This window comes from Nicotiana attenuata, chromosome 11 (assembly GCF_001879085.1).
Source record: "Nicotiana attenuata strain UT chromosome 11, NIATTr2, whole genome shotgun sequence".
In the NCBI taxonomy this organism is placed as follows: Eukaryota; Viridiplantae; Streptophyta; class Magnoliopsida; order Solanales; family Solanaceae; genus Nicotiana; species Nicotiana attenuata.
The window spans coordinates 32844193-32863985 of NC_031999.1; the positions used below are offsets into that span (position 1 = coordinate 32844193).

General features: G+C 37.9%; 1 protein-coding gene across 1 annotated transcript; it reads left to right on the plus strand.

Annotated features, from left to right (window-relative positions):
• Positions 305 to 8174, plus strand: LOC109234320 (U5 small nuclear ribonucleoprotein 40 kDa protein). The gene is made up of 2 exons (XM_019400252.1): positions 305 to 410; positions 6711 to 8174. Exon 2 carries the CDS (start codon positions 6729 to 6731, stop codon positions 7749 to 7751), a length of 1023 nt encoding a protein of 340 aa, XP_019255797.1. The 5' UTR covers positions 305 to 410; positions 6711 to 6728; the 3' UTR covers positions 7752 to 8174.

Genomic DNA, 19793 nt, shown 5'->3' on the forward strand with positions numbered 1-19793 from the left:
TGAAGAGCTTGAACTATTTAAGATTTGAATTTCTGAAGCTGCAGTTGAAAGATATGAGAACTTCAGATTTGATTCTGAAGTTGCACTGAAGAGATTGAACTGCTTCAGATTCAAGTGGGACACTTTGCAAAGTTTTGTGCAACGCGAGTATAAATTCAATGGTAGCCCTAAAAATGGCTATACATGCAATTGCAAATGGCCCGACCAATTTGTTCATATTACCTAAGAAAGCGAGCACATCAGTCATGTGAGAGGCACATGATAATGAATTGGCTTGGACCTGTCTGTACTGAAGGATTTGGCCCAAATAATTTCCGGCTGACAAAGCCCAAGATCATTTTTCCTTGAATACATTCCTGAATACTGGAGGCTGCAAACTTTGTTCAGGCGAACTCATCGGAGATTTCATTGTAAGTTCCCTTTTCTAGATTTCATCATCTCTTTGTCTAGTGTTAGTGGTGTACTAAAATATCTCCCGTAACTACTAACTTTCTCGTCTACTAACTAGTTACTTCGTTTGCCCTAGTCCATTTTGCTTTTTGTTTATTGATATAAATAAGAAAAGTACAAAAGAATACTTTTAAAGAAGTGAAATGTGAAAAATCCTAGATTTCCTCATCTCATGTGCCAAAAATCCTTAAATCCTTAAACCCTAATTCTTTTTCTCTAGTGTTAGTGGTACTAAAATGTCTCCCTTAACCACTAACTTTCTCGTCTACTAACTAGTAGTTACTTTGTTTGCCCTAGTCCATTTTGCTTTTTGCTTAAATCCATTAAGAGTCAAGTGGTAAGGGGATAGAATGATGAGCTTAGTGAAGCTGTAAAGGGGAGGGGTAGTTTTACAAATGTTATTTAGAATGTTTTAACTTTGTTAGAGCCCCAGGGCTTTGGTAAACTAAAGAGGTAGTGCAGTGCGGGATGGGCGGTAGGTGCACATGAAAAGTTTGAAACCCTAGAGCTAGCTGGTATGCAAGTGGAGAAGGTAGATGGATGGGCCTATTGTCCACCAAGTTTTAGAGTTGGAAATGGTGGATTATCATTTTTTTTAATTTAAAATATTAAATTTGCTAGAGCTCTTTGTTTAATCTAAATCTTTTCTAGATAGTTTGCTTGATGCTGAGTTACTTTCTCTTAAGAGACTAAAAGAAAAAGGGTAGTGGCATGTGATGACTGATGAGGAAATGTGCTTGCTAGTATGTGTCTACTAGCATTTGGGTTCCTCGATTGCCCACTGTAAATGGTTCCATAGATGTGGGAAAAGAGGAAAACAGAAAATAAATAAGAGAAACTGAGTTAGCTGTAACTACTTGTGTTGCATAAGTACATATATAGTGGCCATTCTACTTCTGTCATAGAGGTTACACCCAGAGCACCAGAGACCTAGGGTATGATAACATAGTTATCTTAGGGTATGATGACATAATTATCCTAGGGTATGATAACATAATATTCTTAGGTTATGAAAATCATTTTAAATTTACCCAATATTTGTCTAAAATAGTCATTAGATTGATGATTCCTTATTTCTTTACTGATGGAGTAAGTGAAAACTAATTTAGTTTAGTAGCTTATCCAAATCATATATCCTTATAAGATGTTTCTTTTCTTAATCAAGTTTAGTTCACATGCTTTTGGAATGTCTTTGAGCATTGTTGACACTAGTGACTAGTCAATTTATTCATAAACTATCAATAGAATCATGTAATCTACTGTTGGGCTATTTCTTTAGTCCTGTCCTATTTGACGAAAAGGAAATGCAAAGGCCAGTGGTCTTTGTGAAATGTTTGATTTTATCTTTTTGTGCCCCTGAATCTCTAATTGATCAACGAGAAATATGTAATTGATTTTTGTTTTCAACATGTAATTGGTTATTGGACCTTTTCTTGTGTTCTATCCTATTTGATCAAAGGGAAAAATGTGTAGGCCTGTGATCTTTGTCCAACATGGATTACAAAATATTGATTTATCTTTTTGTTCCCCTTAATTCAAGTGTATTATAGGAATATCTCTCACATTGAAGCCTCCGGTTCTCCTTATAAGATGTTTCTTTTCTTGAAGTTTAGTTAACATGCTTTTGGAATGTCATTGACACTAGTCAATTTGTGAGGGAAGCAATCAACAGAATCATGCAATCCATTGTTGGGCTCTTTCTTTGGTCTCGTCATATTTGATGAAAAGGAAATAAGCCTATGGTCTTTGTCCAACATCGACTTTGAAGTGTTTGATTTTATCTTTTTGTGCCCCTTAACCTAAGGGAAACATATAATTGATTATTGGAGCTTGTGCCCAAGGGTGTGGCCTAGTGGTCAATGAAGTGGGTGGAGAACCATGATGTTTCAGGTTCAAATCCCAGTGGAGATAAACACACCAGGTGATTTCTTCCTATTTGTCCCAGCCTTGGTGGCTAGAATTACCTAATACTTGTGCTGGTGTGGAATTAGTCGAGATGCAAGCAAGCTGACCCGGACACCAAGGTTATAAAAAAAAAATATGATTATTGCATCTTTTCTTTTGTCCTAGCGTATTTGATCAAAGGGAAAAACGTGTAGGTCTGTGGTCTTTGTCCAACATGGATTGCATAACATTGATTTATCTTTTTGTTCCCGTTAGTCTCGAATGCATTATGGGAATATCTCTCACATTGAAGCCTCTGATTTGTTTCTAAATAATATTGGAAGATATTTTGGTTTCTCCAAATTACATGAAGGTAGTAGGCTAGCATTGTACTCACTTTTGGTTTCTCTATACTACCTCTGCCAGCACATTAAATATCGAATTTTTAGGGGCTTATAGCTCTTCTCAAATTTCTCCAATTCCTTCTCTGTGATTCCCAGCTTGAATTTTATCTCCACAGTTTGGCTCTTAGACTCCTTCAAATTCTAATACAGAAGAAGGCTTGACTTCTTGAAAATGGAAGATCACATTTGAGAATCAAGGAATCGATCATCATTTGCTAACTCACATTTTTCATTTCCCGGTATTATGGTAAATCAGGGTTAGAGTTTAAAATCAGATTGATCTTAATTAAACATTGTGATAATATGTAATTGGATAATTTTTCTTTCTGTTCATTATTGATAAAGACAAAGCGAGAAAGTAAAAGTTACGGCTCTGAAATTTAGAAGCTGTGCATCTCTTCATCTCGGCTCTGGACAAATTAAGCATTGTCTGCCAACATGCTTGGTCTTCGCTTCATTTTCAAGTACTCTAACTGGTTCCTTTTTAGTTGAAGCAAACCAATTCGTCCTAAAACTTTTTCCCAATTTCTCAAATTCTTCGATTATTTCCCCAAAGACCACATTAGTGTATGGCCAAATGGGTTTTAGTCTTCTTTCCATAATCATGATCATTCATCAGGCCTTGAATCATTCGCTGTGTTTTGTTTTTGGGTCAAATTTTCAACGGTTGTGATTGAATTTCAATATGGTTCTGAAAGAAAGGAGGGGAGACGGGGATGGATGGAATGCAAACTGATGGAGAAGGAAGAAAAGTTAGGTTTAGTTCTTAAGATGGGAAGACAAAAATACCCATTTTACTAATGTGTTGGCATTGTAAAAGGATATTTAAGAGAGACAAAAAATGGGTGCAATGCTAACCTACTACCTTCATGTAGTAGCATGAAAGTAGTAGGTTAGCATTGTACCCATTTTACTACTGCGTGGCTGTAGTAAGTTAGCATTGTAACCAAATTTTCGATTCACTAAAGTAGGAACATTTAGGGGATTTTGTCTTTTACCTATATCCCCGAATTTCTTTCTGCTCCATCTGCATTTTATTCCCAGATTAACTGCAGCAAACCCAACCCTTCAGGCTGCCTCCTCAATCTTCTCGTCATCCTCCACCTTCGGCAAACTTCAACAATCCCCGCTTGTTGGCTTCCTGTATTCATTAGCTCAGTACGTATTGATGGGGTAGCAAGGCAAATATGAAGACAAATTTGACGACTATCGAACACACTACCGCTTGTCACAATTTTAATTCTGCTTTTTGGGTTTAATTCATTTGAAAGTACAGAGTGTTACGAAGTAGTGAGGGCTGAATTTCAGGTCTCACTATACCGAGTTGCCTTTCTCTTATGCTCTTTTCCTGCGAAGAACAAAAAATCACCCAAACACAGATTGTTCATAAATTCTATTCAGCATGGGTTTGATTTAAATCTCATTCTTGAAGAATATCTTGGGGCGTTTAGTTGCTTTCAAGCTGTGCAATGGGAAAAAGGGCTGCAATTATACAGGCAAAAGATTCAGGACCTGGCAAATGTCGTGGAATGTGGACTAGAAAACCTCCCTACCAAATATCTAGGCCTCCCTTTGGGCTACAAAAATAAGTCGCAAGATATATGGCAAGGGGTGATTGAAAGGAGTGAAAAAAGATTGTCAAGATGGAAGAGTCAATATCTGTCACTCGGAGGCAGAGTGACTCTGGTAAATAGTGTCTTAGATGCATTGCCTTCCTATGTGATGTCCTTATTCCCAATTCCTACTAAGGTGAGGAAAAAGATTGACTCCCTTAGAAGGAATTTCATTTGGCAAGGTAACAGTGAGAAAAGGACTATTCACTTGGTCAATTGGGATACTCTTTTGTGCTCGAGGCAAGTAGGGGGCCTAGGTGTCAGAAATCTAAAGGCTCAGAATAATAGTCTACTGGCAAAATGGTTATGGAGGTATAACTTGGAGGAAACAGCTTTATGGAGAAGGGTAATTCAAGAGAAGTATGGCTGGGGAGGACATTGGTGCACCAAACCGAGTGGCATCCCCTATGGATGGGGGTCTGGAAAACAGTCAGGGGGCAATNGAGTTGTATAGCATTGCTGAAAATCAAAGAATTTCAGTAGCAGATGCAAAATCCATACAAGGTTGGAACATTGTCTTCAGAAGGAATCTTAATGACTGGGAGTTGCAGAGTGTGGCAAATTTCTGGGAGACCTTAGAAGCTTTCCAAGGTCTCACAGAAGAGGAAGATGCTTTAATCTGGGAGGGTCACAAATCAGGTTCTTTTTCAGTGAAATCTACTTATCATTTCATTAACAATACTCCTAATCGTGCGCAAGGTTGGCCATGGAAACAAATTTGGAGGGTCGGGGTGCCTACAAAAGTTCAATGCTTCACATGGTTAGTAGCGAGGGAAGCTGTCCTAACTCAGGATAACCTTCTTAGGAGAGGAATCCAGCTACAAGCTAGATGCAGTTTTTGTGGCAAAGATGGGGAATCAGTTTCCTACCTCTTTATTCACTGCCCGGTCACTACCCAACTGTGGTACTTCTATCTTAATTTGGCTGGTATATCTTCGTCAATGCCCGTAAACACTGCAGCTCTTCTCAGTAGCTGGAACAATGGAGGGGCAAATATTAAACAGAAGAAATGGTGGAAAATTGTTCCTGCTTGTATATGGTGGACCATCTGGAAAGAAAGGAATGCCAGAATTTTTGAAGATAGACCTAGCTCTTACCAGAAAATTAAGCTTAATTGTTTTTTGTTATTCCATTTTTGGTGTAAAGAGAGTTATAGGGAGGATGTACACTCTTTATTAGGCTTGCTGGAAGAAATGTAATCGAATAGAATAGGCTTTGGTACTCTCTCTGACCCTTTGAGGGTCTGATTGTGTCCTTCACAATCTCTTGTAAATCTTTTACACATTTATACAATTGTTACCATTCTCAAAACAAAAAAAAAATTACACAGGCAAAAGAGAACAAATGTGAGGGAGATGATGAACTGCATTTTTCTGATTAGTATAAAAGACAAAAAGCTCCAAGATTTATTTACGGATTAAATAAGTGACAGAGGGTATTTTAATGAATCAAAAAGTGAACAGCATTGTACTCAGATTTTAATTCTCCAAATACCCCCAACAATTCATGTCAGCACATTAAAGTTTAGGGCATTTTTGTCTTTCATCCAAATCTCTAAGTTTCCTCTCCTTCCGTAGTTCCGTTGTGTTTCTCTCCCATTCTGATTAAACTCCAGCGAGCCCAGTCCCAAATTTCTTCTTGGACAGCCTCCACATTTGTTCTTTCTATTCTTGACAAAGGGAGTGTTGCTGGGTTTTGGTAAAAAATAAAAAAAAATGACAATAAAGAACCATAAAGATATGGATTTATTTTATTTGATACTGCATTTGTTCAATGATTGAAGAGAAATATTAAGCAAATGGGGAAGAAGAGATGTTTGAAATCTATGTGAAATAATCAAACAGAGCAATTGTTGGACATCATAATCAGAAAGCAAAAAGTATTATGCACACCATAATCTGAATATAAAATAGAGGCACTAAAGACTTAGTAGAATTTGAGAAATGATGGACATTGGAGATTTTGCTCCCTGTTGCTTGCCTCAAGTGTTGTAGAGAGAGGTTGGAGATAAATGTTGCTGGGAGCAAAATGCAGGTGGAAAATTGGGGAATTTGGGTTAAAGAAAAAAACGCCCTCATCTTTAATGTGTTGGCATGTATTGTCTGGGGTATCTTGGAGAACTGAAATGTGGCTACAATGCTAACCTACATCCTTCAATGTATTGTTTGGGATATGTATGTATGTGTGTGTGTGTGTGTTTCGCTCGCACGGCTGTGTGTGTGCGCGCGCGTGCGCTCAAACAGATAATCAAATTGTCTGGGCAAGGAGCTCTATAATAACTTTGTACTTCTGTATCTGTAACTTATGTTTCTATTATGTTTCTTGCATTGGTTAGCTGAATTTTCTAGAAACTTATCAGGTGCAAGCGAAGGCCAAAATGCAAACTGAAAGTGCTTTGTCAGTTATTGGACCAAGGCCGATGGAGTTGTCTGCTGTGCCTCCTAGCTTTCCTCAAGGGCTTGGACCAAATGGAAAACCACGGACATCAAGCTTGGAGTCACCAATTATGTTGCTTACCGGACATCAAAGTGCTGTGTATACCATGAAGTTCAATCCAGCAGGAACAACCATTGCATCTGGTTCACATGATAAAGAAATCTTTCTTTGGGATGTACACGGCGATTGCAAGAATTTTATGGTCTTGAAAGGGCACAAAAATGCAGTTCTTGATGTTCAATGGACTACTGATGGATCAACAATAGTATCAGCCAGCCCCGATAAGACTGTTAGGGCGTGGGATGTAGAAACAGGCAAACAGATTAAAAAAATGGCTGAACATTCCTCATTTGTGAATTCATGCTGCCCAGCTCGGAGGGGCCCTCCACTTATTGTCAGTGGATCTGATGATGGCACTGCTAAACTTTGGGATATGCGCCAAAGAGGAGCCATACAGACATTTCCAGACAAATTTCAAATTACTGCCGTCAGTTTCTCTGATGCCTCCGATAAAATCTACTCAGGTGGTATTGACAATGATGTGAAAGTGTGGGATTTGCGAAGGTGTGAAGTAACTATGACTCTTCAGGGCCATCAGGATACTATAACTGGTATGCAGCTGAGTCCTGATGGGTCTTATCTTCTTACTAATGCCATGGACTGCACACTTCGCATATGGGACATGCGTCCGTATGCCCCCCAAAATCGCTGTGTTAAGATCTTGGAAGGCCACCAACACAATTTTGAAAAGAACCTGCTGAAATGTAGCTGGTCACCTGATGGAAGTAAGGTAACAGCTGGGAGTTCTGATCGCATGGTTTATATCTGGGATACAACATCTAGGCGCATTCTGTATAAGCTCCCTGGACACACTGGATCTGTTAATGAATGTGTTTTTCATCCTAATGAACCAATTGTGGGATCTTGCAGTAGTGATAAACAGATCTATCTTGGTGAGATTTGAATAGGAGGTACTACCTTTTCTGACCTTCAGCTATATATATTCAGTATGAGGGAGCTACCAGCAGATTTGGGAACTAGGTGTGGATTCATCAAGTTGTAGTTAAAATTTGTAACCTTCTTTTGCCTATGGGTGGAACTTTGAAACTGCAAAACAGTGATATGCTTGCTTAATTTTGATTACCTGATAGATGTTATTGTACAACTATGCTGAATGTTTTGCCTTGTAGACAAGAAGTTTAGATGTGAGATTGCAAGTTTTGGGGATTCAAGACACTGCTTTAGTTAGGTATCAAAAAAATATATAAAAAAAGATACATTTGTTTAGTTGCAGAAGATTGTGGAGATCAGTGAACAGTTGACATTTCGATTTCTAGTGTACCTATTGGGTTTTACTGTCGAAGCTGAAGTTAACAGTTTGAATTCATACTTTTTGTTTACTAGTATTTACTGCCTCTTATGAATGAATCAAAATATGCACTATGTTATATTTTGAGTCATCATACTTTCAATTAAAACTTCTCTTTCAACTATGTAAGTTTAATTGTTCTAACTTTTATGTACGTGTAAACCATAATTATTGTAATAGTTACTACCACACAACATAAGTACCTTCCTTGTTTAGGGACAACTACTAAAATATTTGTATAAAACAAAATAGTAGAAATATTTGCTTGGATTTTTAAAAAAGAAACGAAAATATACAAAACAGTGTCCTTGCATGAGTAATTGCGAGGCTAACAATGGTACAAAGGATGGGAATAGCTACAAAAATTATGCCATTTCATTTAATTTGTCAATCTCTGTATATAAGACCATGAACAATTATATAACCAGCAATTTCATTTCACTTTTTTCTTTTCAGCATTAATACTTTATCAAATCAATGTAAAGTACTTTGTAAAATTTTTATTGCGTAGTGCAAACAAAAACACCAATTTATATATATAGCTTAACCAACCAAAGAAAACAATTGAAAATAACGAAAAATAATGATGTAAAAAACTATTCAACATGATAATGAGAAAAACAGAGGATCATACAAAGATTCGGTAAAGTCTCACTTTGCAGGACATCTCAAACAAAGTAGAAAAAATGTATCTACACAAGCCAGAAATTACATCTAATTAAAGACGGTGAATACATACGTGCATGTTGTAAAAAAAAAAAAAAGTGTATCCGACGTCCCAACAATCACATTATTTTGTATTCGCGATATGAAAAATAAGAAAAAGAATCGTACTACTATTACAAATGAGTATATATCACTACACTTTCTTATCAAACTTCTTTCCTTTGTTTAAAAAGAAAATATTCTAATGGTTCTTTTGCAGAAAGTCAATATTATAGTACACAGTTGTCCCATAAATACAAGCCTCTAGATGGTAGATATGAGAAAATGAAAAAGAAATTAAATTACCTATCAAGATATTGCTGAGCAAAATATGACAAATGAAAAGAGACAATACATAATGTGGGGAAAATGGAATTTATTATAGATAGAAGAGAAAATTGTTAAATTGATTTGGCACTTTGTTTTGCACTTTTATAAGTACAATAAAAGATATGAAAAGTTTACTAATAAATGTTATTATTGGTGGCATCTCTAAGGACCAAAACTGATATAGAGGTGGAGCTTTAAAAAAATTTGCAAACTGAACATGTAATAACTACAGTAGACTAAACGATCAATCCTATTTATTAAGCAAAAAAATGGGCACACCTACAACATGTTATAACTGATGGCAGATGAAAGAATCCTAATTCAACGCAGCTAATATTTTCATCTAACATATTCATTTTCATTGATTTAAAGAGTAATATGGTCATTTAGCTTTTGAAGGGCATTTACGTAATTCGATTTTAGACTTAGGGTCATCCACTTTTAATATAGTATGATATGATATGATGATTCTTTTGTTGTTCACTTTGGTTTAAGAAGTTGTCAAGGATGCGATTGGAGAAAGGTTATTAGAGCAGGATACCTACGTATTGCAGGTAGAGAAACCATTCATCAGAAAAGTTTCTTTCAATTCTTTCTAGTAAATAAATCTTCTATTTAGATAAGGAAATTTGATCTTCACGGCAATACAAGATCATAGTCCTCTTTGATAATGAATGACAGTTTTTGACCAACATGGGAAATTTGTGTTCGTGCGCGATAAAAACAATTGTATGCAATTAAAAGGAATTGTGCATTGCCGAGAGTTATAATTGATGTTATCAGACGTTAATTTCCCTTTGCATTAATCTTGATTAATACTACAACTAGCGACTGCGTATGCATCATCAGGAGAATCATTAGATTCTCTCTGTTAGATTTGTTGTTGCTTTGACAAATTAATGATTGAGATTTATTTTTTATGATATTTAAAAATTATGTTTTAAATTTGAGCTCATTTTGGAGTAGATTTGGGTCTTGAATTGCGTGTTGGATTGCTGAAATTTGAAGAATAAATTTTTTCCGGGCAATTTGCACTTCATACTAAAAATTCTTAAATGCATGCAAAAAATAGCTATACTTTGCTTCAGATGCTGTGATTACAGGTATCATCTCGGTTTGTCATAGAGATGCCTCTGTGTTATTTGATTCTGGCTTCACTTTTCCGCAATTATGTCCTCGTACCGAGCCGACGCTGAAGCAGCTAATGCCCGGGCAAAGGATATCTCTGCTGCGGCCAAAGTTAAGTTATCATGTGCACTCGACCATGCTAGGCGACGGTCCCGGAGGGAAACCCTTGAGGAGGTACATGCTCACGGCTTCGATCTCTCAGCCGATATTGAATAGAAGATTATCCATACCGGGTATAATAAGCTTATCCTTTCGATACTCCGTTGTGGATAAATATTACCCCTAGTAGAAGATTATCTATACCTGGTATAATGAGCTTATCCTTTCAGTACTCCGTTATGGATAAACATTACCCCAGTAGAAAATTATCTATACATGGTACACCAATTAAGTCTTAAGTACATCTTAAGTGCAAGTTTTGCACTTCAAACTACTGAAGTCTTAAGTGCACGCAAAAATTAGTCGCACTTCAGACAAACAGTCTTAAATGCATCTTATGTTTGCAACTTCATACTATGATTTTTTCAACTTCAGACATCTGAAGTTAATCCTAAGATGGGTAAACTTACATATTTTTGTGTAATGACCCCAAAACTAAGTATATATGCAAATTTCCCTATATTTTATATTGACTTAAAAAAAATAATTCTCAAGCCAATAAATATAAGTATATTCTTGATCTTGATATAATTATTATTAAATTAGTTTCTCGACACGTGTATTGCACGTGTATGTCGAGTCATGTATTATACTTGAAAGAATAAAGTACAAGGTTGTGTAAATGATCAATGTGAATTATTCTAAGTTGACTTGTTTGTCCAGGTCAAGATGATTGAATATATATGTGAAATAATGCAAGAGATTTTTATAAATAAAGAAAAAAAGGCAAAATGATTGTGAGCTAATTTTCTTAGGCAGAGGCGGATCCAGGATTTAAACTTTGTTGGTTCAACTTTTAAGGTTTTATTATTGAACCCATTATAAGTTATGGGTTCATATTTACTATTTTTGCAATTTTAACCAATTTTACATATAAAATTTTGCTCCACGTGGAAAGTTATGGGTTCAATTGAACCCGTCATTAATATACCGTATTCGCCCCTGTTCTTAGGATAGTAATTTCTCCACATGGTGTAAATTGTTAAATAGAAATTCTACCCTTAAGAACAGTGCCTACTCAAAAATCAAAGTTGTACTTTTAAATTTCTTCTAATACATAAACTCAATCCAATAAATAGAAATTAGAAGTTGAAATAGAAGATCGAAGGGAAATAGAACGTCAATATATTTCCAATGTTTGAAGAAACGACGAAGAAGATTTTGGCATAATATGTTCTGACCTAATTTCCACTATAGATCGTGATGGCGCCCAACGTCGTTGCTAGCAAGCCAAAGGGAAATTATCCACTTAATTATTTATTTAAATATTTTTAAAGTAATTGATTTTATTTAATAAAGAAATAAATAGTAGGTGACCGTAGTAATATAAAGAGTAAGATAAATATAAGAGTGAAGTAGTGAATTTAATAATCAAAAACCATGAATATTTAAAATCCCATGCCACAAGTGCACGAGCAAACTAGTATATATACAAAACCTCTTATACTACTGTCAGGAGTAAGATAGACAGAAAAATAAATACCACAAGGAAGAGACTCCGGGTGTTGCAGAACGGTGCATAGGGAGCAGCTCACCACTAAGCCTCTAGGTAGCGGGGATACGCGCCTGACTGGCCACCATGCACCCGCCTCAGATCCTGCACGATTAGTGCAGAAGTGTAGCATAAGTACATAAACAACATGTACCCAGTATGTATCTAGTCTAACCTCGAAGATGTAGGGACGAGGAGTCGACATCGACACTTACTAATGATCAATAAATAAAATATAAAAATCATAAGTAGGCATGAAATACAGCAATAATAATGAGATAATAAACATTAATTTATAATTCTTAAACATAATATCAATTTAAAGTATCCAACTACCACATGCCAAGTATTTAACACGTAAGAACCCCAAGTAATTTTTTAGTCTCAGACCAAGAAGAAATATCAAGTAAAATCGGACTCTAACCAATATCATGCACAAATTATGTCAAGGTCGTACGACCCAATCCAAAATAGTGTGTACTGCCGACGGTCGGCCGGCACGACCATAGATGCATCCAATATACTGCCGAGGCATTTGGCCCGATCCACAGGAATAAAGGAAACTCCACAAACTCCGATCAACGATTACTACATAGGATTAATACTCAAAGAAGGCATAATTTCCACTAACAGTCAAGTATTCTCCCAGAACTCAAAGTAACGAAGCTCAATCCTTTAAAATCCTTTATCCAATTACAATTAAACATTTAGGTAATTAAACTAACAAGTTGGATGCAAAAATTACAAGTAATACATGGTAGGGTCCTAAATCTACCCGGACTCTCGTCACATGGTGCGCACGTAGCACCCACAATTATTAGCAAATAACCATTTGAAACACCTACGCGGATAATTTCCTCTTATAAAATTAGGCAAGAGACTTACCTCGTTTCCAAGTCCTCTTCTCGGTCCACAACACCCTAATAGTCTCAAATCCGTATCGAGCAATCCGAAACTAGCCAAAGGTTGTACAAACTAATCAATATATGCTCAAAAGTTTATAATTCAACTATTAGAGTAATTACCCAACCCAAATTGGAATATTCCTAAAATTTGCCCCTAGGACCACGTGCCCAGATTCCAGAAATTTTCGTAAAGAAATGTTACCCATAACCTCGCGAATACAAGTATATGATTTCTACCCAACTTCAGAATTATTTTCATGGTCTAATTCCATTTTTATCAAAACCTAAGTTTTCAACAAAATCCTATAATTTTCACAATTTACATGATAAAATCTACCCATAATCCGTGCATTAAACTCACATTAAGTAGAAATTACTTACCTTACAAGTCTAGATGAACAATCTCTCTCTAAGAGCTCCAAAATCGGCTAACCCAAAGTGAAATAAGAGAAAATGAGCCTAAGTCCCGATTTAAAACAAAGTTCTGCTTATTTGACCCTTCTTCGCGATCGCGAAAAATGCCTCGTGATCGTGAAGGCAAAGCTTTCACAGGCCCTGAAAACCTTCATCGCGAACGCGAGGGCGGTCTCGTGATCGTGAAGGCCTGCACCAACTGAGCATCGCGAATGCGATGATACCTTCACGAACGCGAAGGGTAATGGGTGTTGACCTCCCCAGGCCCCTTTCCTCTACGCGAACGCGGGTCCACTCACGCGAAGGCCACATGTCCTAGCCCTTCGCAAATGCGAAGAGAAAAATGTCCATTCCTCTAATTCCTTTTACGCGAACGAGACTCTACCTCCGCATTCGCGAAGAAGGAAACCAGAACTAGCAATAACAGAAATTTAGACTTAGCTCCAAGTGATCCGAAATTCACCCGAGCCACCCGTGAGCCCATCTAACTGCGCCAACAAATCTATAAACATAATACGGACCTGCTCGAACCCTCAGAATACGTAAAATAAAATCGAAACTAAGAATCTCACCCCAAAACAAAATCAAATCAACTTATGAACTTCAAACTTTTCAACTAGCTCCGAACGCGTCGAATCTTACTTAAACAACTCGGAATGACGCCAAATTTTACATACAAGTCATAAATCACCGTAAGGACCTATTCCCAGGCTCATAATTCCAAACGGACCTTGATTACACCAAAGTCTACTTCAAACCAAATTCAAAGAACTTGAAAACCTTCAACGCGCCAACTTTCAACATTAAGCCCCGAAATGCTCCGGATCATCCGAAACTCGATCCGAATACACGCCTAAGACCAAAATCATCATACAAACCAATTGTAACCATCAAATCCTTGTTCTGAGGTTGTCTACTAAAAATGTTGACTCAAGTCAAACTCGGCCATCTTAGGCCACTATTAAGGAATGAAACGTTTCGATTTCACCCCGAAACCTTCCAAAACCAAACCAACCATCCCCGTAAGTCATAAAATAGAAAAATAACATACGGGGAGTCTTAATTAAGGGAACAGGGTTCTAGAAAGAAAAACGACCGATGAGTCGTTACATTCTCCACCTCTTAAACAAATGTTCGTCCTTGAAGAAGTCTAGAATCATACCTGGAGTGCTAAATAAGTGTGGATATCTGATCCGCATGTCCTGCTTGGTCTCCCAATTCGCTTCCTCGACTAGTTGACCCCTCTACTGAACCTTTACCGCAGAAATCTTCTTAGACCTCAACTGTCGAACCTGCCTATCAACAAAGGAAATTAGCTCCTCCTCATAACCCAAGCTCTCATCTAGCTGAAACGTGTTATAATCTAACACATGCGACCTGTCGGTATGGTACATCCGGAGCATAGACACATGAAAAATCGGATGACCTCCCGATAGACTAGGAGGCAAAGCAAGCTTATAAGCAACCTCCCCAACTCACCTCAACACCTTAAATGGGACAGTCAACATTGGGCTCATCTTGATCTTCTTCCCGAACCTCATGATACCCTTCATCGGCGAGACTTTCAAGAGAACCTTCTCGCCTACCATAAACGTGCCATATGCCCTAGCCTCGCGGGGCTCAAAGCATCCGATTGCGAATGACATTGCCGACCATACAAAGCCTCAGATGGAGCCATGTCGATACTGGAGTGATAACTGTTATTATACACAAACTCGGCCAAGGGAAAGAACTGATCCCACTGACCTCCGAAGTCAATCACACACGCTTTGAGCATATTCTCCAGAATCTGAACTGTCCGCTCCAACTGCCTGTCAGTCTGTGGATTGCTGTGCTGAGCTCTACCCGGGTACCCAACTCGCTCTATATTGCTCTCTAGAAATGCAAAGTAGACTGAGGGACTCTATATGAAATAATAGAAACAGGCACACCATGCAACCGGACAATTTCCTAAATGTAAATCTGGGCCAATCTCTCTGAAGTGTAAGTAGTCGCAATCGGAATAAAGTGTGTCGACTTGGTCAGCCTGTCAACAATTATCCAAACGGCATCGTACTTTCGCAGTATCCGCGGCAACCTAATTACGGAGTCCATAGTGATGCGCTCCCATTTCCACTACGGTATGACCATCTGCTGAAGTAGGCCACCTGGCCTCTGGTGCTCATACTTAACCTGCTGGCAATTTAGGTATCTCACGACATACTCAACTATGTCCTTTTTCATCCTCTGCCACCAATAATGCTACCTCAGGTCGCGATACATCTTCGTAGCACCTGAATGAATAGAGTACCAAGAACTATGTGCCTTATCTAGAATCTTCTCCCTCAAGCCATCAAAATTAGGAAAATATAGGCGACCCTGGAGTCACATAAAACCATCCTCACCGATAGTAACCTCCTTGGCACCCCCTATAGTACCATCTCTCTAAGAACCAGCAAGTGCGGATCATCGTGCCGACGAGCCTTGATCCGCTCAAATAATGAAGACTGAGCCAGAACACATGCAAAAACTTGACTATGCTCCGAAATATCCAACCTCACAAGTCTGTTATCCAAGGATTGAATTTGCAAATCCAATGGCCTCTCCTCTACTGAAATGAATGCCAAACTACCCATACTCTCGACCTTTCTGTTCAAGGCATCCGCAACCACATTCGCCTTGCCCGGATGATAAAGGATGGTAATGTTATAGTCCTTTAGTAACTCAAGCTACTTCTGCCACCTCAAATTAAGATCCCTATGCTTAAACAAATGTTTCAAGCTGCGATGATCGGTGTAAACCTCACAGGACACCCCAAAAAGATAATACCTCCAGATTTTGAGAGCATGCACTATCGCGGCCAACTCCAAATCATGTACAGGTTATTCTTCTCGCGAGGCTTCAGCCGTGAATCATATGCAATAACTCGCCCCTTTTACATCATTACACAACCCAGGCCAACGCGTGAAGCGTTGCAATACATAGTATGTTTCCTTGAGCTGGAGGGCAACACTGACACCGGTGCTGTAGTCAATGCGCTCTTGAGCTTCTAAAAGCTCATCTCACAATCATCAGACCATCGGAAGGGAGCTCCCTTATGGGTCAATCTAGTTAAAGGTGCCACAATAGATGAGAAGCCCTCCACAAACGACGATAATAACCTGTTAACCCAAAAAGCTCCTGATCTCAGTCGCTGTGGTAGGACGAGGCTAACTCTGGACTGCCTCGATCTTTCTGGGATCTACCTTAATACCCTCACCTAATATAACATGCCCCAAGAATGCCATAGTGTCACGACCCCAATTCCCCCCCGAAGGATATCGTGATGGCACCTAGTCTCTACGACTAGGTAAGCCTAACAATTAATAACAACTTGACAGAAATAATTAACAAATACTAAAACAAGGCCGAATAACTAATATAAACTTCCAAAAGCCGGATCAACAATAGTGCACTCCCCCAAAACCGGTGGAACTGAGTTATAAGCTCTAGAGATTAAGCTAAAGTGTCTAGGACATCACTGCCTGAATGAAACGAAATACAACAGTAGTCAAAAGCAAGGAAGGTGACTCACATGACTGCGGATGCCGAGCAGGCATACCTTGAAGTCTCCGTAAGGAAGATACAAATGATCTCTAATGACCGGCACGAGCAGACGTACCTGGATCTGCACAAAAATTGTGCAGAAGCGTAGCATGACTACACCACAATGGTACCCAACAAGTATCAAGCCTTACCTCAGTAGAGTAGTGACGAGGCTAGATCAAGACACCTACTAGGATATAAATAGATAGTATGAAATTGTAATAAGGTTAAATAATGAAAAGCGAAGAAATAACTTATACAAACCAAGATAATAGCATGAATTAATATCGGGAATTAAACATGGAAAGAGCATAAAAGAAATAACCAAAGAGAACTACAATGATCATATACGGACAACAACTACTAGAACAATAAAGAATGAAACAATAAGAAATGTTCCCACCAAAACTCTTTGCAACATTAAATAAATAGTAAGAATCACAACAAGGTGTCGCCTCTTGTACAATAAAATCAAAACAGAGGTACCGCCTCGTATAATCAAGAATCATAACCGAGGTACCGCCTCGTATTCACATTTCTCAATTTCACTCACAATCTTTCCTTATACCTCCGCGTGAGCCTTACATTTGAAATAGTTCTTTTTTTTAAAATAATTTTTTCGAAATAGCTACACGCATTTTAGCCCAACTTATGACGCCGCGTGCCTTCACGCTCCCCTGTAAGCAACACGCACATAAGTCCCACCTTATACTGTTGGATCCACATTAACCCCAAGCCTTATACCGTTGCATACGCGTCAATATCACATTACAATAACAACTCGCACCACAAGTGCCCATATATCACAATTTTCCAACAATCATAAATATCAATGTTCTCACAACCATAGCCCAGGGTTCCACCACAACGAGTACAAGAATATCAACAACAACAATGAATGTAAAATGCTCAAAAAGGAAGATACTCAACAATAACAATTTCACCTCAACGGGATAACGACTTTCACAACATCAATACCAATAACTCAACAATGAGAGATAATGCATAACCACATTATTTAATAATAATAACTCACAATGGAAGAGGTAACATGTATCAGTGACTTCAAATAATGGAAATCAACAAGGGAAGGAATAAAATGAACAATAACTTCAAATAATGATAATCAACAATGTGAGATAACACGAACAATAACTTCAAATAATGATAATCAACAATGAAAGAGATAACATGCAACAATAATAGAGGAAACAAGTTCAACTAAAACGTGAGAGCAATCTATCAATTAGGATGTGGAACAAGTGTTAACGAAATCATTTAAGGCATGTAAGTATAAACCGACACAAGTAGGAATAGATTGACTATGAGAATTTTGGACATGATACTACAATTCAATTAAAGCATGGATAGAGTCTAAGTAGCCTAAACCGGTCAAATACCACGTACAACTCATGTACCCACTTATCACCTTGCGTACACGACTTTCACATAGCACAAATGAATCAAACAATACCAATCCTAAAGGGTAGTTCTCTCACACAAATTTAGGCAAGACACTTACCTCAACTAGGCCAATTCAACACTTGAAAATATCTTTTCCCTTAAAATTCACCTCCACACGAATCGAATCTAACCAAAATTGACTTATTATTATCAAACAATGCTAGGGAAATCAATTGCAATAGATAAAGCTAAGATCCTTACACTTTTTCCAAAAAGTCAACTCAGGGCTCGCCAGGTCAAAAACTGGGTCCAATGGTAGATTCCTTCTACCCATGACCCCACGAGTTCATATATGTGATTAATTTCAAAATTCGAGTCCAAATCGACCCTCAAAACTCAATTTTTTATTTTTCCCAAACTTGACAAAGTTTCACAATTTTCACTTTGATTCACATGATTTTGATGTTAAAATCTAAGATACGTTGATGGAATATGATTAGAAATAGATTAGAATCACTCAGCCAAGGTTTGTAGGTAAAATTCCCTCTCCAAATCGCCTCCTGCCGAGTCAAGGGTTCAAAAATGAGAGAATATGTTCAAAACTCCCGTCTCCCAGCCCTTTAGCCAGCTGCAAATTTCGCATTTGCGACACATGCGAACCCTCACAATTGCATACCAGGGCTCGCATTTACGAACCTTGACAGCCTAAGTCAACATTGTATTTGCGATAAAGGCTTTGTAATTGCGAAGCTGGGTACATCGCAAAAGAGAACAAATGCTCGCAATTGCAAACTCAGTCAAAAATCTACTTCCTTCGCAAATGTGAAGGGGAAGTCGCATTTGCGACATGTGTCCCTTACACCAGCATACTAGCAGTTCATTTTTAAGTTCAAACCATCCAGATACATGTCTGAAACTCATCCGAGCCCTCGGGGCTCCAAATCAAACATCCAAATAAGCCTAAAAACATCATACGAACTAATTCGTGTGATCAAAACACAAAAATAACAAATCGAACATTAAAACGCATGGATTTTAAAGTAAAGTTCAAGAATTTCTAAAATTACAACTAAATGTCGGAATCCTATCAAATCAACTCCAAACGACACCAAATATTGCAGGCAAGTTCAAAATACCATAACGGAGCTATTCCAAGTCCCAAAATAAAATTTCGAGCTAGATATCTAAAAGTAAACCTACGGTCAAACGTTTCAACTTCAAATTGCCAAATTTTGGCAAATCAACCTATAGACCTCCAAAATCAATTCCGGGCATACGCCCAAGTCCGAAATCACGATTCAAAGCTATTAGAGCTATAAAAACACAGTTCCGAGATCGTTTTGACAAAAGTCAAAGTTTGGCCAACACTTTCTAGTTTAAACTTCTATGTCAAGAATAAAGGATCTACATCAACTCGAAAGCTAGCCGGAACGAAACTAACCAATCCCGCAAGTCATAAAATCATAAACACACTTGTGTGAAGAATATAAACAAATGGGAAACAAGGCACAATTACACAAAATGGACGATCAGGTC